Source organism: Aethalodelphis obliquidens, unplaced genomic scaffold (genome assembly GCF_003676395.1).
Source record: "Aethalodelphis obliquidens isolate GAN/ISIS:26980383/991018 unplaced genomic scaffold, ASM367639v1 scaffold38, whole genome shotgun sequence".
In the NCBI taxonomy this organism is placed as follows: domain Eukaryota; kingdom Metazoa; phylum Chordata; class Mammalia; order Artiodactyla; family Delphinidae; genus Aethalodelphis; species Aethalodelphis obliquidens.
The window spans coordinates 17020107-17043237 of NW_020837982.1; the positions used below are offsets into that span (position 1 = coordinate 17020107).

At 37.9% G+C, this 23131-nt stretch overlaps 1 protein-coding gene across 1 annotated transcript in view; it reads left to right on the forward strand.

The window, feature by feature from the left end:
• Positions 1-23131, forward strand: part of NCOR1 (nuclear receptor corepressor 1) — a 142626-nt gene that overhangs the window by 47149 nt on the left and 72346 nt on the right. The window contains 9 exon segments of the mRNA XM_027131124.1: positions 4901-5014; positions 10252-10308; positions 10864-10916; positions 13332-13398; positions 15701-15873; positions 17124-17214; positions 18863-19041; positions 19751-19805; positions 20501-20602. Of these exon segments, the coding sequence (XP_026986925.1) occupies positions 4901-5014; positions 10252-10308; positions 10864-10916; positions 13332-13398; positions 15701-15873; positions 17124-17214; positions 18863-19041; positions 19751-19805; positions 20501-20602 (891 nt within the window).

A 23131-nucleotide genomic window follows, 5' to 3' on the forward strand; every position in this document is an offset into this window, starting at 1 on the left:
TTTCAGCCCAGCTCTTGAAGAAATTTATACAGTGGCAGATGCAAGATTTCTCTGTAGAAGAGACTCAGGAATGGTGATGTGTTTGCAAGGAAGAGCTGGGGCTAAACTGTCTTTTAGGCAAACTGTATTTGCCTAAAACTAGGCTTGTTTGGAGTGAGCTGCCAAATCTGCTAGTGAATTCACATTCCCCTGGGAAGCCTGCTTTTTGGAAGGTCTTCAAGAAGTATTGAACTTTCAAAAAAGTCTGAAAACTATAATTGACCCTATACGTGAAGGCTCGTGAACTAAACTGGGTTCTGACAATGTGGACAGCAACCTCCCAGTTATCGCTTTCCATTCTCAAGTGGCGCTGCTTCAGCTCTTGTAAAATCCTCAAATTCCTACCTTAATGGCCAGGAGGAAATCAAACTGTGGAACTAGTCTGCACCTCCAAAGCCCCAGCAACCCCAAACTCTGTTATCCTTCCTTTCATTTCCCATTTTGACCCCTTTTAATGATGACCCCCCCCAAAAAAAAACTGCTGCAGTGAACATGGGGGTGCATATATCTCCTTGTTCATGTTTTTTTCTTTGGATAAATACCCAGAAGTGGAATTGCTGGATCATATGGGAGTTCTATTTTAATTTTTTGAGAAACTGTTTCCGTAGTGGCTGCACCAGTTTACATTCCCAGCAACAGTGCACAAGAGATCCCTTTTCTCCACATCCTTGCCAATGCTTTGTTTACCATAAAGTCTGCTTCGCCTGATATTGATGTAGTTAGATCAGCATTCTTTTGGTTGATATAAGTTAGTGTATCTTTTTCTTTCCCTTTACTTTCTGTGCTTGTATTTTAGGTATATCTCTTATATAAGTATGTATCTGGGTTTTGTTTTTTATTGAGTCTGACAAACTGTCTTTCCACAGGGTAATTTAGTTCTTTTAAATTGACGATGATGTTCCCTGGTGGTGCAGTGGTTAAGAATCTGCCTGCTGGGCTTCCCTGGTGGCGCAGTGGTTGAGAATCTGCCTGCTAATGCAGGGGACACGGGTTCAAGCCCTGGTCTGGGAGGATCCCACATGCCGCGGAGCAACTGGGCCCATGAGCCACAACCATTGAGCCTGCGCGTCTGGAGCCTGTGCTCCACAACGAGAGGCCACGATAGTGAGGCCCACGCACCGCGATGAAGAGTGGCCCCTGCTTGCCACAACTAGAGAAAGCCCTTGCACAGAAACGAAGACCCAACACAGCAAAAATAAATAAATTAATTAATAAACTCCTACCCCCAACATCAAAAAAAAAAAAAAAAAAGAATCTGCCTGCCAATACAGGGGACATAGGTTCGAGCCCTGGTCTGGGAAGATCCCACATGCCACGGAACAACTAAGCCCATGCGCCACATCTACTGAGCCTGTGCTCTAGAGCCCATGAACCATAACTACTAAGCCCACACTCTGTAACTACTGAAGTGCAGGCGCCTAGAGCCCATGCTCTGCAACAAGAGAAGCCACCACAATGAGAAGCCCGCTCACCGCAACGAAGAGTAGCCCTCGCTCACTGCAACTAGAGAAAGCCCACGTGCAGCCAAAAATAAATAAATAAAATAAATAAATTTATAAAAAAAGAAAAAAAGTTGACGATGATGATTGGTAATATCTCAATTATTTTAAAACTATTTTATGCTTTCTATCTGTCTTTTTTTTTTTGGCCTCACCATGTGGCATGTGGGCTCTTAGTTCCTTGACCAGGTAATGAACCCATGCCCCTGGCAGTGGAAGCACAGAGTCTTAACCACTGGACCGCCAGGGAAGTCCCTGTCCTGTCTTTTTTATGCTGATATTGATGTTCTTGTTTGTTTTTTCCAATCCTTATTTTGGATTGATTGTCCTATTCCATCTTCTCCTGCTCCACCAGTTTGGATTTTATACATTATTTCTTTGTTTATAGTGGTTCCCCAGAAATTTTAACAGTCTGTTTAACTCGAAGCCTAAAACTAAGTAGTATCTTAACCATCTTCTTGAGTATAGGAGGGCATAGAATTTCTTGATTTCTTTCTTTCCTCCCGACTTTTATGCTATTGTTGTCATATATTTTAGTTCTTTCTTATTTTTTTTTAAAACTGCCAAAGACATTATTATTTTATATGGTCAGTCTTCATTTCGGTTCACCCACATATATGTCATCTTATTTGCCCATCGTTCCTTCCTGCAACACAGATCTTCCATTTGTGAGAATGTGCTTCCTCTTGAAGAACGTCCTTTAGAATTTCCTTTAGTGAGGATCTGTTAGCTGGAGAGTTCAGTGTTTGTTTGGTTTTCATAACTTAACTGTTGTCTTTTACTTATGGCTGTTATTGAAAGGTATCTTTGTTTGGAATGTGGTTATTTTCTCAGTTTTCCCTGCATGCTGTCTTTTTCCTTTCATTGCGAAGAGATCAGCCCTTAGTCTAATTTGTGTTCTTTTGTGGAGAGTGAATTTACTCTCTGGCTGCTTTCAGTAACTTTTTCTTTGAGTGCTTTTGTTTTTACTATGATTTCTTTAGGAGTAGGTGTTTTTTTGTTGTTGTTTTGTTTTTTAAATATTTCCAGGTTGAGACTCACTTGGCTTCCTGAATGTGTTAGAGTTTTTCATGTGTTCCGGAAAATTCCTTAGCCATTATCTTTTTTACAAAACCCTTTCCTACAGTTTCTTTATCATCTTTTGAAAGTCCTGTTAGATGTAATATTTTATCACTGTCTTCCATGTCTCTTAATTGCTTTTCTTTCCCATTTTTTCCTTCTTCAGGCTTAATTGTGTGCAGTATCTTCATTTCTGTCATATCTGCTGTCAAGTATATTTTCAATTTCAATAATTATGTTTTTATTTTAAGCATTTATTTATTTATTTGGCTGCACTGGGTCTTAGTTGTGGCACGTGGAATCTTTTAGTTGCAGCTTGCATGTGGATCTAGTTCCCCGAGCAGGAATCGAACCCATGCCCGCTGCCTTGGGAACGTTGGAGTCTTACCTATTGGACCACCAAGGAAGTCCCTCAATAATTATGTTTTTAGTGCTGGAATTTTTATTTGGCTCATTTAAAAAAATCTGCTTGGTCATTTAAAAAATATCCCCCCCTTGCCTTTTTTTTTAATATGTTGAGCCCTCTTTTATTTATTAAATCATATTAGGTTTATTGACAATTCTTTTAAGTCTTAGTGGGTCTTATTCTTCTGGGTTGGTCACATTTTTTACTTTTCTTTAGTTTCTTCATGTATAAAATAGTAATAATACTAATAACACCAACTGAATCATGAGATTGTTGTATGAGTTGAGATAATGAATGTATTAATATATGTGTCACATAGTGAATGCTCAATAACATGTAACCCATTAAAATAATTAAAAATAATGAGACATAGTGTATGACTTATGAGATATACAGGAGCTATAAATTTTATTGAGGAATATAAAAGACAACTTGAGTAAATAAATACAGCAGAATAGAAACACAGTATTAATAATGTGAACTCATGTTAATTCACATTTTATACAATTTCAATAAAAATTCTAACTAAATTTATTTTTAAAGTTTGCCAAAATTATCATAAAGTTAATGTAAAAGAATAGGTGAGGAAAGTTTGTTTGTTTTGTTTTTTTAGACTTTCTGTTACTGTGGTTTTGTCCCAGGGCTACTTAGCTACTAAGAACAAAATGTGATTTCCTGAAACTTGTTTATTTCTTTCTCTGCACCTACTTAACGGGGATTCTAAAAGAAGGCCTTCTGAGCAAGGGAATAAAAGGGCATGGTTGAAGAACTCATTCCCATAAAAATGATCTCAGAATGCCAAATATCTTTTGCTCACACAGATAGCAGGTTGCAAGAGTACTTTCTGTTCCAAAATGGAAGTGGTCCTCACTGGAGGATTTTTATCCTTTCATTTGGGTGCGGTCTGACTTAAATGACTAGGAACCTTGAGTATCAGTCTTACTTGGTAGTATAGGTGATTTTTTTTCTTCTAGGCCTTTGGTAGACTTAACCATCTTTACCTAATGTCTTTTTTATCACTTCATTCAGTGAACTTATATCCATGTAGCTATTTGTTGAGCATTTACTAGGTATCAGGCACTAGTTAGGTGATGGAAGACAAAAAGCAGTGAACTTAGCTGAGTCAGTCCTTACTTCAGTAATAATTGTAGGTAATAGTTAGTGACTGTTTATAGTTGTGCTTGCCATATATTGAGTCATTTAATCATCTCAGAAAGCTATGTGGTAGGTAGGATTAATATCCCTACTTTACATGTGAGGGGTTTGTATACTTGCTCAAGATTGAGGTAAGGACTAGAAGGGGTCCTAGGATCAAGCCACTTGCAAAGGGTGACCCTAAGGCTGAATCCTGGGCAGAGTAATTCAGATAGGCTCCTGCTTTGTGATTGCACACACCAGCAGTCCATATTCTTTTGGTTTTCCCAGGGCCTCTTCGCTATAGAGTATAGTTTGGCCGGGGAGTAGGGTAGAGGATGGTGCTGTGCTGACTTAAGGATTAACCCTTAAACATTCTACCATACTCTCCCCGCCAGACATTAACACATACTGTGTATCTATAACACAGAAAAGCATTATTACAGTGCCACAAAAGGTCATTGTGATAGAGGTAGATGGGCTACCTTCGTATGTTTAGATTCTCTTACTATTTTGCTTTAAATTTATCAGAATTAAAATATAAAAGGATTTTTCAAATGATGACTTATGTTGTTTAGTTATTAGTCAATAAATCTGATTGGGTTTGTTAGAGCCTTTGGGTCCATTAGGCCCTAGTAGATTAAGTGATTACCCTATAGAATCAGCAAAGCATTGCTCAGAAGCATGTGTTATCTCTGGTGATTAATTACTAGTGGGGCTGATGTGCAGCAGATGCCTGACTCTTCCTTTCTGGGTCTCTTAGCAACAGCTCGAAGAAGAAGCTGCTAAACCTCCAGAGCCTGAGAAGCCTGTGTCACCTCCTCCCGTGGAGCAGAAACACCGCAGTATTGTCCAAATTATTTACGATGAAAATCGGGTAAGTTCATGCCATTCCCGACGGCACAGGCCTTTAAAACCACTGGACTATGCCTTTTCCAGTCATCTGTGTATTCTGTGGTAATATTAATTGTATTAAACCTGCTTTCTGTTATAATTTTTAATGTTCTTAAACTTTGACTGAAGCTTGGTGTTTTTTCTTTATATACTGAAGAAAAGTTGATAGTTGTGTCTTAAATTATTTAATATTTCATTTGCATTTTATATGGTATAATACTATTTTGTGACAGTATAATTTTATCAGCTGAGTCTCTCTCCTGTTATATAAATAGTGGTAAGCAAGTGTGTAGCACATAATACAGCCATTCTGTAGTTTTTCACTTTATAAGCAACATTTAATGCCAAATACACTATTCTAGTAGAGATGGTCATTGGACGTGGAAATGGCTTGCATTATCTGCTTCAGAACTGATAGCTGGGGTGTGCTTTGAATTTTAGTTACAAAGTATGAGGCCATTGACCTTTAGGTCAACTTTCCTTTTTAGGTTTGTTAACATAATTTCTTCTTTCATACTCATAATTAAAAGTGTCCACGGATTTAGGAAAGCCAGGCCTCAATTCTATGAATAATTTTGTGACGCTGAAGTTCGTTTTTGGCCAGAATCCAGCCCAGGAACTAGCAGTTAAAGGGAAACTGATTTCACCTTAATGTGAAGAAAACCTTTCAACAGAGCTGCTTAACACTGGGCTTCCAGAAGCCCCCAGTTCAAGAAAGAATTATATGCTTTAAGTACTATGGTAGAGAATTGGCTTGTCAGCTTAAGGTGATCATAAGGTAGAAGTTGGGGATTGTCATTTCAGTTTATTTGCCTTGTAGTGAGTGGAGTCTTACACAGGCATCCTGTAGCAAGGTTAGCCCAGATCCTAAAGGAAATTGACCTTAAGAAAAGCAGCTGTGAGATAGTCATTAAATACACTTTTATAGGAATGATCTTGGACTCAGGCGTGTGTGTGTGTAGATAGATAACTGAAAGTCATCAGGTACACAATACTTAAGGAATTTTAAGTCACTGAGAGGCAGAAATATGGACAATTATTACTAGTTCCTTGACTGGGTTCAAAATCAGTCCAATTTATTGGGCAGAACAACCTACGTGAAAATGAGTCCAGTGAGGGTGAAGGGAGTCTGTGGAAGGAGTGATGAGGACCCCTCAGGGCATGCCTGGAGGGCAGTGACGCTGGGGTCCTTGCAGGGATGTGGCCCAAGGTCAACAGGTGCTTCCTTGTTTAAGAGAAGCAAGGTACATGGATTTTATATGAAATCTCCTGCTTTTAAAAAAACACACTGGAGAACAAGAAAGTACTTCTGAGGGCTGATAGGCTTCATGGCCAGTTTGTGACTTCAGGGGTAAAGTAAATAGGGATTAGAGCTGATAATAATGGAAAAGGCTCTTATAAAATAATATATTGACTTCTTTCTTAGTATGAGTTACTTTTCAGATACATTGAATTCAGTGATATTTATTAATTGATTGAATTTCTTAATTAGCCTTCTCTTACAGGCCTAATAAACAGTTCCAGTGTTAGTGAATTCTGCGGTTGCCTGACTAGGATGTGAGGACTGAAAACTACTGAACAAGATCTGATAGAGAATTCAGTTTGTGTTAATTTATATATATGTATTTTTTTCATTAGCTAGTGTAGTAAATGTTCCTTGATGCCCATCAGCAGAAACGAAAGCTCCTTTTAGACCTCTTCTTGCCATTTTAGCATTTACAATTCAGTTTGTTACACATTCTGTGAAGAACAGAAGAACCAAACTTGAAATCTGTCTTAATATTAGACTTGCAATGAGGATTGTTTTTAACTCAGTAACCATAGAAATCATCTTTCAAAAAATAGGTTCTTTTTGTATCCCCTGCTGCTAGTCATCTGCGTTGGTGGTGCTTGTGCAGTAGACCCCGGATGGTAGCAGAAGCCCCCGAGGGGCGTGATGGGAGCAGGCCGCTTTCTCACCACTGACCCTTGCCTGTGTCTTCCTCCTCACCATGCTGCCTTTGTTAGACCTTCACTGCCTCTGTAGCTTTTTGTCATGAATGACCTTACCTGTTTGGACACCGAGGTCACAGAGCGGTGGGGGGCAACAAGAGTACATCTCCGTCTTGTTGCTTGTTTGACAGTGGCAGATACTGGTTGGCAATTAAGCCAAATGTGGCCCAAGAGATAGGGGCCCTTGTCTCGTATGAGGCATCTTTTATTTAGAAAGTTAGTGCAAGGCAGAAAACTACCTCAAACTGACTGTTAGTTTTAAAATTGGCTTCCTGGGAGAAAAATTGCCTTGTATCACGTTTAAACTTGAGGCTAGGATTCATTTAGTCTCCAAACAGACTCTTCTCCTGGACTGTTTTTAACAGTTCAATTTGCTGTTACCCTTCCCAGTTGTAGGTTCAAAAAATATTTGTAAGTGCTCTAATTTCAGCATTGTAATACATATAGAAAAGAGGGGGTGTGCAGTGAAGCTTTCAGGAACATGTTTATATTTTGATTGAATGATTTGCAAGTTAACGAGGCACCAGAAGAAAGAAAGTGATTGACAGTGGAGAATGTACTTAGTGCCAACAACCTCTGGTCACCATGGCCATCGTCCTGGAAACTATCGATTTCTCTCTCTTTGCCACTCTGCAGACTTGGTTAATCAATGAAGAGCCTCAGTCCTGCCTCCTGGATATTGGTCTGGTCAATTGCTTCTCTCTTCCTCCTTCGCCAGTTGCTTGATTGGAGCCCTCACCTCTCATTGATGCTGAGTTTCCTTCCTTCAGTCATTTTTTTCTTTCTAATCCATCCTTCATATTTGAGCCCCCTGACGTGGTTCTTCAAGTAAATCTTTTTTTTTTTTTTTTTCGGTACGCGGGCCTCTCACCGCTGTGGCCTCTCCCGTTGCGGAGCACAGGCTCTGGACGCGCAGGCTCAGTGGCCATGGCTCACGGGCCCAGCCGCTCCGCGGCATGTGGGATCTTCCCAGACCGGGGCACGAACCCGTGTCCCCTGCATCGGCAGGCGGACTCTCAACCACTGCGCCACCAGGGAAGCCCCAAATAAAACCTTTTGATGACTTCCCCCTTTCTACAGAGTAGCCCAACCTTTTCATCAGTGCTTATGTGCCTGCCTGCCTGGCTGGCCCGTGGCCCAATATTCCCTTCTTAGCCATACCCTACCAGAACAGGTGTGAATGTTCCCTTGACGTTAGTAATTTACCCCGTGACGTTTCCCCTGCCGTCAGGCATCCCCGTGGCTTGCCTTTTTTGTCTGTTGAGTGCATTCGACTTCAGGACCCAGCTCAAGTATCATTTTCTCTATGAAGCCTTTCAAGACTCCTTATCTTCCTACACCAGGAAGGATATCTTATTCATTGTTTCCTTAGTGTCTCGCAGGTGCCTGGCACATAGAACATAGTCAACATATGTTTGAGGCATTAATTACTTCTATCTATAGACTTAGAATAAAATTATATTATGTAAATGTGAAGGTTTTAAATTAATTTTTTTCTGCCAAACGATAGGTTAATCTGTTCTTAGCAGTTAAGCCAACATGAAGTCAAATATGTAATAAAATTTTGCAAAACTTAAATCTTGGGATATGCAGACACCTTAAATATTAGCCTTTAAAATTAGCTCTGAAGAGGTAAGTGCCTTTACGTAATAGGATACCAGTAAATATTTGTCGTGATAAGATTTCCCCCTTGTCTCTCAGTATTCTCTGTTACAGCCTCACTTAGCCTGCCTGTTCTTGGCGTAGACTCTATGTAATGTGGAGTGCCTCAAGAAAGCAGGTTTAAACGTTGGAGAATGAAGGTCGTCTAGAGAGAATCAGCTGTAGGTGCTAGATATTCCAAATTTATCATCTGTGATTATGCTGTTTGTGTGTTATTTAACATATACCTTAAAGCTAATAAATTTTGTGATAATTACATTTTGGCTTTTTGAGATTAGAACATTGTTCTCAACTGCAGACTGTTTTGATTGTTGTAACTTGGGGAGGGGTGGAGTGCTGCTGGCATCTAGTGGGTAGAGGCCAGGAGTACTGCTGAATAGCCTACAGTGCCCATGGCAAAGAAATGTCTGGCCCAAATGTTAATAATACCAAGGTCGACAAATCGACTTAAAACTATATACAGAAATAGCATTAGCTGTGCAAGTTCATTGGTTTTTTTATAGTTTTGTATATGATATTTTTGATATGTTTATTTCTCATCTTAATAACATTTTAAGTTTCTTGGAGTTTGGAAAGTGCATTACAGTACTTTGAGCTTCCTTTGCTAATTAAACGTAGTTCTTTTCACATAATATATGCTAAATAAATATTTGAACTATTGTAATTGATAAATGAAAAGGATAGTGTTTATTTTAAGGGAACATCTTTCTCTACACTTGGGGATACTGATTAGTTCCATTCCCATTTGTGTGTTGCATCAGAAGCCCTGGAGAGTTTCCCAGCCACAGTGCGTGGACATGGGAGTCTCTGCAGCGGGCAGTGAGCCCTTGTTGTTACTAGTGAGCATGTGCTGGGGCAAGAGAGAGATCTGAGAACCCCCGACACATTTGCTGGATGTCAAATTCCAGCTTAAACAGCTTTAGTATTGAATTTTATTATATTTCATTTGTCTATTAAAGGTAAATTTCTGTTAGATAGATAGCACTTTGGTCTAGATGATTTTACTTCTGAAAAAGGCATGTAAAAGTATATAATTCAACATTTATTTATTACTGAATACTTTGAGTAATTCAAACTGGTTGTTTTCTCTATTGTTATTACTAAGGTTTTCTTATAATTGGAAAATATGCTCATTATAAGCTTTTCTTCAAAGAGATCGATTTGGCTTACCGTAGTAAAGATTGGCAACTTTAATGAAAAGTTAAAAACATAAAATACCATAAAGACATTGAGTTGAAGTATTAAAAATGTTTGAAGGATTCATTTCTAATAGTGAATCTCTGTTCCCTCTCCCTGGAATCTTAATATCTTTTTGTTTTTAAGAACTTACCAATTCTTTAGGTTTTGCTTTCAATACAAATGTTCAGATCTGACTGAATTTTGTGAGGGAGTTATGAAAATAAAATTAGAGAGTATTTCAGGCTATCATATGAAAGAAGAATATTTGGAAATAAGGATAAGTTTGACTGTAGATTAGTATTTAGGTAAATATTATTAAATTGGAAGTGATTTTGCATTTAGGTAATATTATTTTTAATTATACAATATAATAATGTTTTTATCTAGAAAAAAGCAGAAGAAGCTCATAAAATATTTGAAGGTCTTGGCCCAAAAGTTGAACTGGTAAGTAAGAAATTTCTTTTTTCATGTCTAGTGCTCTTTTTGTAGCAGTTTTTCTTGGGATATAATGGAATACAGTCATTTACTTTGGGATGAGAGTGATGTAGCTGGGCAGTAAGGGTGATAAGCTTGAAATAATGTGCATGAGCTTGGTTACCTTTGCAGAAGCATTTTCCTGATTGTGTTTTTGCCTGAGCAGCCATTTAATCACTCGGTTAGAAGGAGAAAGAATTAAGAACAGAAATAGAAAGCTCTTTGAATCATACTGTTAGGGTAATATTGGTGTTAAATCCTCCTTTGCCTTTGAGATTAAAAAAATCTATGAATGAATTTATTATGGGGTACAGTGGATTTATGAACTTTCCTAGAGCAGTGGCGTTGTTAGGAGATGGGGTGGACAGAGTTATTCAGGGAACCTGAGCCTGGAGGTTTTGGTAGGGCGTCTGTTGTGTAGACCCAGTAGTACTGTACCGCTACCATTGAGATAGAAATTGTGTCTTTGTCTCTTCATAGATGATGTACAACATTTTGTATATAAATGTTTGATTTATTTTATAGCCACTCTATAACCAGCCATCAGATACCAAAGTGTATCATGAGAACATCAAGACGTAAGTATTGATCATCTTTGGAGTTCTTCAGTTAAAGACCGTATATTCTATAAAGAGATCATTTTTATGTTATCTGCTGACATAGTATTATAATATAGTGTAGGTGTGTTATAATATAGTGTAGGTGTGTTTTAGATTTGTGTAATTTGCTGTCGTTTTACTATATGTTATCTTCCTCTGGCTTCTTGGGGGTTGGGGTAACAGCTTTGAGTTTCCGAGGCCAAAAAATGAAATAAATTATTGCATAAAACTAGCTGGTTTTATAATCTGCTAGTAAAAAAGGTGGATACTTAACATTGAAATGGCTTACCTTGAGGCTTGAATTTTTTGCCTCCTGTTTTGTCTTTTTTTCAGTGGAGTACCTGCAAGGCGCATGATGAAGTAAGATAATGAAGCTTTTTCATTTAAGACTAGTGATGACACCGTCCCCCACCAAGCCACATCTGCCATTGCAAAGTAGAAGTGCCACGGATCATTTTATCATTATTCAAAATCCTATTCTAGGGAAATCCCTTCCATGACTCTTGCTAATGACGGTATTTGTAGACCCTTCTGCCATTTCATGTCCTGGTGCCTTGGAAGCGCTCAGCCACCTCATGTGGGTGAGGAGACTGCTCCAGGTTGTAGTTTGCATAGCCTTGCTCATCCCAGACACCAGGCCTTTATGGATGCACATTTTGGAATGAGAAAATAAGTGAAAAGAAAACCTAATTACTGATCTGATTGAAGTAAGAGAGGAAGCTAGATAGGTATCTTTTTTTTTATTATCATATTTTAAGAGAATTTTAGATGAATTATTCTTAGTTTGTAACAAAAATGTGATATTTCTACTTTATATGTTTTATTAAGTATAACCAGAACATTATACTTATTTACTAGTACCGTTACTAATGAGCACATTGCTATTTATATATATATATCTTTTTTTTTCTTTTAAAAAATTTTCTTACTGAGAGTATGTGCAATAGTTGACTACTTTGCAGAACTGGTGGCAAATATAATTTGCATGGTAGTATGCATGATAAAAATTGAAATTTGAATAATTTTAACTTTTGTTAAGTAAGTGGTTTATAATAAAAGTCATATACTTAGAATTTTTCTGTGAGATGCTGCTATGGGCTTGACAACCCTTAGAAGTAGGTTAGGCAAAACTCATATAAAATATACCTTGTTTTGGAACTGTTTCTCTGTTTTAACATTTTTACAAAGGAGAATAGCAGATAAAATCTAGTTGGCTACTTTTAATGATTTTTTTTTCCGCAAAGCTTCCGTTATGTTTGTGTTCTGTCTTTTCCCTGATATTAGCTGCAGAGCAGCCCTGATTTATTTCATATTAGCTACATTGCCTGCTACAGTGCTTATCACACTGTCCTGAGATGGGGTTCTTCATTTAAATTCTTAGGAAACATTTTAAGTTATATTTATTGATTGTCATTTGCTTTTGAGTAGTACATAATTACAATGAGAGCAAACTGAATATATGGTAACGCTCCTGCTGTAGATCACCTTGTGAAATACCGTTCACTCAGCTGCATGCGTCTGTATGGATCGTTCAGTAGCTATTCTGTCATCACCGTCATTTGCTTTGTATGAAATAGCAAACGTTCCTTTTAATAATTCTCTTCATCTCTTGGCTACTTTTCCGTATAGCCAGCTCCTGACTGTCCATGCTTATTTGAGTGGAGCCAGTGTCAATGTTAGTCCTGAGTGGCAGATAATCCAAAAAATTACTCCTACTTGCCTTGGCTTTGTATTTATATTTGAATAATCAGCTTGAAATCCTTTCTGGAAGTAGGTGGGGTATAAATATTTATATCTGAGCCTGCATGTCATTGTTTTTGAAGGTTGCAGTGCTTCCAATTTGAAAAGTGAAACTATTACACTAAGTTATAAGGGAAGTCTTCCTGTCCTGTCACGTTGGCCTCCGTGGCGTCTTAGAGTGTATTGTGTTGTTTCTGTGTAAAGCAGAAGCTGCCTCTGTGTTGGTGCACTCTCACAGGAGGGAGGACAGCACATACCTGAGGGAGGAGATAACTTTACAAGCTCCGCCTTCTCTTATGCCCCCCTCCCTCCAAGAGTGTGCCAAGATGTTTATCTCACGAGGGTTCTTAAGGAGAATCAGTAACTGTGTAATCAGAACTTGAAAATAATATTTGCCTTACAATTGAATGTAATAACTAAAAATGAACTATTTGTATTAAAGTCTTACTATAGAATGGGAGGAATTTTAGTCAGTTCTAATTATTGCAGGAGTCTTATTTTGCAGGGTGAAAAAAATTAGGGTTAACTTTGATTACATCATATATTCTTAAGTGATCTTCGCTTGTTTTTCAGTGTCTCTGAAAACAAAAAAGTGAATGCATTATTAAATTGTACTTTTTCTTAATGTCATACAACCATATTTTTCTCTTCTAGAAACCAGGTGATGAGGAAAAAACTCATTTTATTTTTTAAAAGAAGAAATCATGCAAGAAAACAAAGGGTGAGGTCCTATCCTTGTTAACTGAAATTTGTGCAACTTTCCCGTCCGCGCTTCTTCAGGCATTCGCTTTCCCATTGTAGTGAGAACGGTTCTTGATCACACATGAGAACAGGTGCTGATTTAGACAGTAACTATAGATGTGACGTAAATATAAATCTAATTCTAGCAACATTTTGATGTCATAAATCACATTTAATATCATTATCAAATTAATTTCTTTGGTCATCTGTGTATAACATTTTCATCTAGCCAAAATAAAGAAAATGGTGAGTAGTTAAAAAAAAATATGAAAGAGAAATAGGATGATCTACATTTAGTCTCTTAACCCTCAAACAAATGTGGGTAAGTTATGGTCATGCTGATAAGACATCACTGTTCTTTCTTATTAGAAACTGGGTCAGCTAAAGTTCAGCTTTTTCAAATTCACATCGTTTTTCATATTTATTATAGGACTTGCAGTCTAAAAATTTTGTGGTTATAATCTTCATGGAAATTAAGTTACAGAAAATATAATGCCAGTATTCTTATTTTTATAGTGTGTTCCTACTAATTTTAGACAGACTATTAATTCATTTAAATTGTTTTTTAGTGAATAAATGATGTTCTTTGATTCACATCAGAAATGAACTTTGTACCTTGTATTTAAGGACCTGACAGTTTAATGAATTTTAAGGGTCAACAGCTTTTATTTGGTATTATAACTTCTAGTGTTCTAATTTGCCAGTCTAGTCCTTCAGATACTTTCTTAAATTACCGGTCTTGAATCTTTTTTTTTTTTTTTGCCAAGAGCATACACATATAATTAAGAAATTAGTTAAAGTATTTTTTTCTATCTGATCATTTTGTTGTAATCATGGTGTAATTGCTAAATTTGCTATCTGGAGACACAAACACAGAAGCATGGACTTTGTTTTCATACTTCACAGGGTATTTAGTTATGAAGTTTATATGTTCATTGATTTGCTTAATAAATACTTATTGGCTATTTCCTTTGTCCCATGTATTATTCTACAAAGGGAGCGGGCAGCCACGTGGTTTTAGCCCTTAGGGAGCCTAAGGAGTAAGGGGGTAGATGAGGCTGCAGGCGATTACAGTGTTGTGGTCTTACGATGGCACAGGATGTACAGATGACCATGAGAGCGTGTAAGGGGACAGCTGGCGCAGATATGAATCATGAGGGGTGTTGCACAGGAAAACCAGTCCCCTGCAGACTTTCACAAGCAGTGGGAGCAGCTCACGGGAAGGTCTGGGAAGTGGAGGGAGTGTGGCAGGTTGGAGAGGGCTGGGCTTGGACTGAGCTGGGAGGGTGGCGAGGAGTGAGGCTGTGCAGGGAAGCCAGGGCCGGGTTGTGCACAGATCCTGAGGGCAGCTTTTAAGTGTTTGAGCTGAGGAAGTGAAATGTTGAGCTCTGTGTTTTAAGAAGTTGCATCTGGTTATGCCATTCAGGGTGCATGGGAGTCATCTAGGAAGGAGGCCGTTGCTTGAATCCAGATGAGACCGAGGGGGCGGCATAGAGCTGAGCACAGGTGGAGGCCGAGGAGTAGACAGGCTATGAGGAGACAGGGCATGGGGAAGGCAGTGCTTTCCCCTTGCGGCCGCTTCCTGGAGCTGACCGTGTGGCAGGCCCTTTCGTTGTCTCACACCCACGGTCTGGGGCTTGTAGTGCACGGTTCTTTTTTTCTTCTTCTCTGTTTAAAAAATGAGATCATACATTATTCTTTCCTCTAAAAGCATTCGCTCTCGATTTCGTGTAGTTTACTGCATTTCTTTTTATCATAAAAAACAACCAATTTCTGCCTTTTCCAGACTGTCAAAAATGTTCATTATATGGCATTATTTGTAGTAAGAAAAAACTGCAAGTAACCAAAACGTCCAGCAGTAGAGGGATGGTTTAATTGGGTGTTTTCTCTGACCTATTGGAAGGATAACAACAAAATGTTAATCCGCTTGCCTTTGGGATTATGAACTATTTACATGTTTCTATTTCTCATTTTCCATTTTTTTTGACAGTGAAGATGTAAATGTTATCAGAGTGGCTCATCATTTAGTTTGTTAATTTGTGTAGTCTTAATATTAACTAAAAAATCCAGCCACGATAGGCTCTATGTGTTGATCTTTCCTAGAAAACAGCTCCCTTTCTTTCTCTTCTTTCAGATCAAGGACAGCTTTTCATTCACAGTTGAGTCATAGGCCACATGTACTTCTGACTTAGCCTTAAGAAGTAACCTTTACTTTAAAGTATTAGGTTTGTCAGAATCACAGAGTTTAGTTTAATTATTAATTTGCTACGGGTATTTAATAGGAGCAAAAAATCTGCCAACGTTATGATCAGCTCATGGAGGCATGGGAGAAAAAAGTGGACAGAATAGAAAATAATCCTCGGAGGAAAGCTAAAGAAAGCAAAACAAGGGAGTATTATGAAAAGCAGTTTCCAGAAATTCGAAAACAAAGAGAACAGCAAGAACGGTTTCAGCGGTAAGTGGTTTGATGTTTAATGGCTATGCTGTTTTCCTTTGAATCATACTTTTGATCCTTCACAATATTTATTGTTACCTGAATCTAATCATTAAGAAAGTTCATAAAGAAATTTTATTATGTTTTTCCTCTTTTTTTCCCCAATGGAAGTATAGTTGATTTACAGTGTTGTGTTAATTTCTGCTATATAGCAAAGTGATTCAGTTATACGTATATATATATTCTTTTTAATATTCTTTTCCACTATGGTTTATCACAGGATATTGAATACAGTTCCCTGTGCTATACAGTAGGGCCTTGTTTATCCATTCTATATATAATAGTTTGCATCTGCTAATGCCAAACTCCCAATCCATCCCTCCCCTGCCCCTTGGCAACCACAAGTCTGTTCTCTGTGTCTGTGAGTCTAAGAACTTTTATTTTGAATATAAAACTTCATTATCAGCTAACAATGTTTATGCCTTAGTGAATCTAATATTAATTTTTTATATTTAATCATGCTGTTGATTAATATAATCAATTTTTTTAAATTTAATCATGCTGTTGAATCTAAATTTAAGTGAATATTTTGAAATTAATTCTTCAGTTCTTGAAAACGCTCATTCCTTTGGAAATGACAGTTAGTAAGAATAGACTTGCATGTCTCACAGTTCTTCGTCACCTCCCAACATGATCAAAACTCTTAAATTGATTGCTAATTGAGAAATTCTTTGTTATTGGTATGTAGTTTCTGATTTCTTTTTACTTTTAGAGAACAAGTACTTTTGCAAAGGTAGAGCTTTAGTTTTCGTCTCCACTGTCTCATGAAAGCCCCGTTAATCACAATTAAGTTTCTGTCAGGGATGATGATTGTGTTTTTTTCCCATCCCTTTAAAAATGTTTTGTGTATTTTTCTAAGTCTGCTATCCTGTTCTCTGGAAGGCAGACAAAAGAATGCTATTTGAGATGAAAATGACACCAATAACTGTAGTTTTCCAAAAGTTTCCCATAAACAGTTCTGCCATGGGAACTTAGACATGTAACCTTTAAAAAGAAATCTTACCATTTAAATTGTTACTAATTTTATAGATAAATGGCTTAAACATATTACTTAAAAGTAGTTTCTCAGTAGCATTTTAGGTTTCTTCTCTGACTTCTAGTTGATTAAAAAGTCCCATTCAGAAAAGAAATCGACGTAAAAGTAATCTAACTGATATGTCTTCTTTATAAAAGGCCTTTAAATATATCTAAAATTTCTCCCTCATATTTAGAGTTGGGCAGAGGGGAGCTGGTCTTTCAGCCACCATTGCTAGGAGTGAACATGAGATTTCTGAAATTATTGATGGGCTCTCTGAACAGGAGGTAAGACAGTTAATTGATTTAATTCAAGTTAATTGATTAATTATTCAGGCATTTTAGCTTCATACCCCATAAACTAAGGGTTTATTTGTATATAACTGAGGGAACACTTATGGCGTTTGAATTGTTCCAAAGTTTGTGGCCAACCGTCGAAGGTTTTAAACAAGGCCGCCCTATGCCATTTTTACGAAGACGGCTTTGGCAGCAGGGAGGCCTGGAAAGAGGTGAGGAGGCTGTTATGATAAAAATAAGGACCTGAGTCAGGGCGACAGTGGTAGAAATGTGTAGGAAGGGCCTGGTGGAGAGATTTGTAGAAGGCAGAGTGGACAGGACAAGTGTGGGATGAGAAAGAAGAGCAGGTTAGAGGACTGAGCTGCTGGTGCCGTTTCCTAAAAGAACAAAGGAGCGTGTACTTTGCAGGTGTTTGTATGTTGGGTTGTGGACCTGAGGTTTGGGGGGATGTCCGGAGTGTGATCTCTAGCCAGCTGAGATCTGATCTGATATTAATAAATCAGTTCTGAATAAGAATAAATTTCTGTTCCTAACAGTGAATCTTTGTAGCTGTTTTCAAACTATCTCTGAAGGTCGGTCCAAAAACCATATATTGAGTTTTGCTAGTTTTGGTTTTATAATATGGCTTTTAAAAAACCTCATCTCTAAATTCTGAAAGTCATGCTTATTTGAACATCGTGGTCCTCTTAAGTAATGAAGACAATTATTATATTGCTATACATTTCAGAATTTGTGGCCATAATCTCTGCAGTGATGACTAACTCTGTGAAATTTCTTTGCTCACTTTTTGACTGATTCTATAAGGGGGGCTTCTGTAAACAGCCAAAACTAGTATCAGGTGAGGTGATTTCAACCAACACACTTTGGTGTTCAGACTGATTGAGAGTACCCATAAAATTAGAACCTTTGTAAGGACTTTACTCTAAGGCAATGTCCGCTTCTAGGAGAAGAGTTTCAGGAAAAAAACCTAGCCTTGTATTGAGGTCAGTACTTATACTTTTTGGTAAAAGTTTTCTCATGGAAGTTTGTGTTTATAAACTTACAGAATTAAACTGTGGGAAAAATAAATTGTATGACTGTAACCTAGTTTTAGTTGAAATTCTAGGGATAATAGTCTTAAATTTGCAGTGGAAAGATTATGTAAGATTAGCAAGAAGTGTTTAATACTTAAGTAAGTTTAGTTAATTTAAAATCAATGACCTTAAGATTTCGGTTCCTATCTGCTTATTTTTCTATTTTATTATTCTTTAAAATGATGTTAAGACTTTTTTAAATGAGGCAATATTAATGTTAGTAAGTGCTTCATAAGATCATTACTTCAGTGACCTGACATTACTGTGTGTCCTTTAGGTCTAAGATTCATTATTTGAAGTATCAGCTTCCTTTAAGGAAAGAACTCTTCTCAAATTGTAGTAGTGGATTATAAAAAAATAATAACTGTAGTCTCTGCCTCTGTTATTCATGCAATGAGTATTTATTAGATAATATGTATAATTACTGTATGTTAGATGTTATGGTACCACTGCTGTTGTCATTAAAGTACATATGTGGTGTTTCACTGTCGATTAAGACAGTTGGTCTGCGGCCCTTTTTAAGTTTTATTCTCTGTAAATTGCATTCTTTTTTCTTTTTTTTTCAGAATAATGAGAAACAAATGCGACAGCTCTCTGTGATCCCACCTATGATGTTTGATGCAGAACAGAGAAGGGTCAAGTTCATTAACATGAATGGGCTTATGGAGGACCCTATGAAGATTTATAAAGATAGGCAGTTCATGAATGTTTGGACTGACCATGAGAAGGAGATCTTTAAGGACAAGTAATTTAAATTTTAAATTACTCTCTAATAGAAGCTTACAGGGCTTCCCTGGTGGCGCAGTGGTTGGGAGTCCGCCTGCTGATGCAGGGGACACGGGTTCGTGCCCCAGTCCGGGAGGATCCCACATGCCGTGGAGCGGCTGGGCCCGTGGGCCATGGCCACTGGGCCTGTGCGTCCGGAGCCTGTACTCCAGAGCGGGAGAGGCCACAACAGTGAGAGGCCCACGTACCGCAAAAAAAAAAAAAAAAAAAAAAAAAAAAAGAAGCTGACATAAGTTAGTGAAAAGTATTGGCATTTACTTGTAAATTGAACTGTTTCCCCCAAAACTTGACCCCATTTTGGCATTTGAGTGGGTACTGTGGAAGTCAGAAAAGACAGATTTGATATGACCTTCCTGTAAGTTTATGGGTGGGAATGTAGGTCCCAGGTAAGAACAGGGTTGTGGAGTCATTTTAAGAGTGGTACCCAAACCTGAGCGGTGTCCTGTTCACCGGGGGGTGCATTTTAAAGTTACAGATTTCTGTGCTCTACTGTATTCCAATCCAGTCAGTTCCTGGCGGACGGTGCCCAGGAATCTGTGCCCTTTAAGAGGACATTAGCATTTAGGAGTCGCTAGAAATTAGTCTACATTATATTTCTATTCCCAAGGGCTTCCCCCTCTTTTTAAGTTGTTAAAATGTGTGTGTGTGTGTGTTTTTCTTTTACTCAGGTTTATCCAGCATCCAAAAAACTTTGGACTAATTGCATCTTACTTGGAAAGGAAGGTAAGAAATGGTTTGCACTGAGAATGTCTGTAGGTTTGTGATGGTTGCTGCTTTGAAGCTTTTGTGCCTAGTACACAGAAGTAGTTAAATAGAAATATAAGTAGTTAAATAGAATTTTTGCAAAGGGCTTGATACAGAAAAGATTCTCATGGGAATAGTATAGTGATATTTACAATTATATGATGACCAATTCTAAGCACAGAACACAGACTAATTTTCGTGGTTAATCAAAAATGACCTGATATTATATTTCCGTAAAAAAACATAGGTTACAATGTTTTTTGAACCTCATTAAACTTCTAATTAAAATTTCAGAGTCCTGATTTTTCCTGAAATTTTTTCACAGTGGATTGGATGTTGGGTTTGTGAGCAAAGTGAGACATTTTGAATATTTACGTATATAGAGGAAGAAAGAGAATTTAGTTACTCGTAAAGAAGAAAGTGCTTGAATGTTTCTGATAGTTCCTGATATCTTTTACATAATTTGTATTAAGACAGCTATAATTATCCATCAAGATAGTACACACTATATATATATATTTTTACAGCCTAGATATGCCTTAAAAAGCTAGCCATTTGTGGTTTTCCTCATTTTATACTTTGAGAACACTAGAGATTTTCCTTGAAAGTGTTACTTGATACTTTTAAAAAATTTTATTTCATTGGATCCTCAAAAATGATTTTTTTTTTGGTAGAGTGTTCCTGATTGTGTTTTATATTACTACTTAACCAAGAAAAATGAGAATTATAAAGCCCTAGTAAGAAGGAACTATGGAAAACGCAGAGGAAGAAACCAGGTATGTTTCATTATTGTATGAAACAATTTCAGGGTTGGTGGAAATATGAAGATGAAAAATTTTATAATAGGAGCCTTATATGTAGTAAGGTGTACTTTAGGAATTGACATTTCTGTTAAATTAATTAGAATGTTATGAGCATGTTTTTATTATTTTGAATATATATTTAATGTGTTATATTTTCTACTTTGAATGCATTTTAAGTTTCTAGTATAACAAAATTAATGAGAAGTTTTATATTTTCATGCTGTCGAAATTGTGCATGTCAGAGTTAACAATAATAATGTAATTAAATATGAGAACCGTGACAGCCTATTAAATATACCACCTTTACCAGTCCTTTTGTCTGTGGAGGGGACAGGTAGAGTAAGGGAGAGAAGTGAGAAGTACAGCATGGTGACTAGAGTACAGGGTTGTTTACTGAAATACCTGGGACCTGATTGTGTTTCAGGTTAACTTTATTTCTGGGGTTAAAGCACTTGACCTCAAAAGATTGTTTTTAATGCAGTGCAGTATGTGTTTTCACAGTCGCAGTTCAGTACTTTAGAAACTCTTTTCCTTCAAGTAGCTGATCAGCCACCGTCACAGCTCCCATCTGTTCTTCCTGTGCGCCCCACACCCTGAGACCGCTTGCAGGATGCGTGGCACGTGTGGGCGTGGACGGCTGCTGCCATCTTCAGCATTCCTGACGCTCTTCTGGTTCCCTCACACAGTCCCCCGCCTTCCCTTCCCTGGTCACCCCGGTCGCCAGATACAGGTTCTCTCATGATGTGTGGTCATTGTTTCTCCAAAACAATGCCACCTGACAAGATGTGATGACACACTCATCAGAAGCAGTATTTCTTGGTCAAAAAAAGTATAGAGTGTTTCATGAGTCAACTGTGTAAAACCCTGCTAGAGGTCAAGTGAGCTGCGGTGGGTGGGTGAGGGGCCAGGACTAAGACTGTAGTGAGCGAGGGGCACGGGGTGCGGGGCTACACGCTGCAGAGCACAGGCGTCCCCTTGTTTGTAAGGTTTGCTTAGAGAGGGCGCCGAGGAACGGTGGCGGGGCTGCTGGGAATCAGAAGGGAGGGAAGGGCCTGCTGGTGCAGCAGCCAGTGTTGCAGAGACAGAGCAGTGGCTACAGAGCTCCAGGAAGGGCTAACCAACTATCTGAATGGCAGGTTGGACATTGGCGGTGATGTGGGAAACTCTGTTGCACCAGAGGAGTCAGGGCATCTCCCCACTTCCCACAGAGAAAGTGGAGTCAGGGTCCATTAGCCAGAGATGGTAGAGCCCACCAGCATCTTAAACAAGTTTCAGCTACTAATTTTTTTTTTTAATTGATTCTTCCAATCCAGGAACATGGTATATCTCTCCATCTGTTTGTATCATCTTTAATTTCTTTTATCAGTATCTTACAGTTTTCTGCATACAGGTCTTTTGTCTCCTTAGGTAGATTTATCCCTAGGTATTTTATTCTTTTTGTTGCAGTGGTAAAGGGGAGTGTTTCCTTAATTCCTCTTTCAGATTTTTCATCATTAGTGTATAGGAATGCAAGAGATTTCTGTGCATTAATTTGTATCCTGCAGCTTTACCAAATTCATTGATTAGCTTTAGTAGTTTTCTGGTGGCATCTTTAGGATTCTCAATGTATCTGCAAACAGTGACAGTTTTACTTATTCTTTTCCAATTTGTATTCCTTTTATTTCTTTTTCTTCTCTGATTGCCAAGGTTAGGACTTCCAAAGCTATGTTGAATAATAGTGGTGAGAGTGGACATCCTTGTCTTGTTCCTGATCTTAGAGGAAATGCTTTCAGCTTTTCACCATTGAGAATGATGTTTGCTGTGCGTTTGTCCTATATGGCCTTTATTATGTTGAGGTAGGTTCCCTCTATGCCCACTTTCTGGAGAGTTTTCATCATAAATGGGTGTTGAATTTTGTCGAAAGCTTTTTCTGCATCTATTGAGATGATCATATGGTTTTTATTCTTCAGTTTGTTAATATGGTGTATCACATTGATTGATTTGCATGTATTGAAGAATCCTTGCATCCCTGGGATAAATCCCACTTGATCATGGTGTATCATCCTGTTAATGTGTTGTTGGATTCTGTTTGCTAGTATTGTGTTGAGGATATCAATATCACTATATTCATCAGTGATATTGGTCTGTAATTTTCTGTTTTTGTAGTATCTTTGTCTGGTTTTGGTATCAGGGTGATGGTGGCCTCATAGAATGAGTTTGGGAGTGTTCCTTCCTCTGCAGTTTTTTGGAAGAGTTTGAGAAGGATGGGTGTTAGCTCTTCTCTAAATGTTTGGTAGAATTCACCTGTGAAGCCATCTGGTCCTGGACTTTTGTTTGTTGGAAGATTTTTAATCAGTTTCAATTTCATTACTTGTGATTGGTCTGTTCATATTTTCTATTTCTTCCTGGTTCAGTCTTGGAAGGTTATACCTTTCTAAGAATTTGTCCATTTCTTCCAGGATGTCCATTTTATTGGCATAGAGTTGCTTGTGGTAGTCTCTTAGGATGCTTTGTATTTCTGTG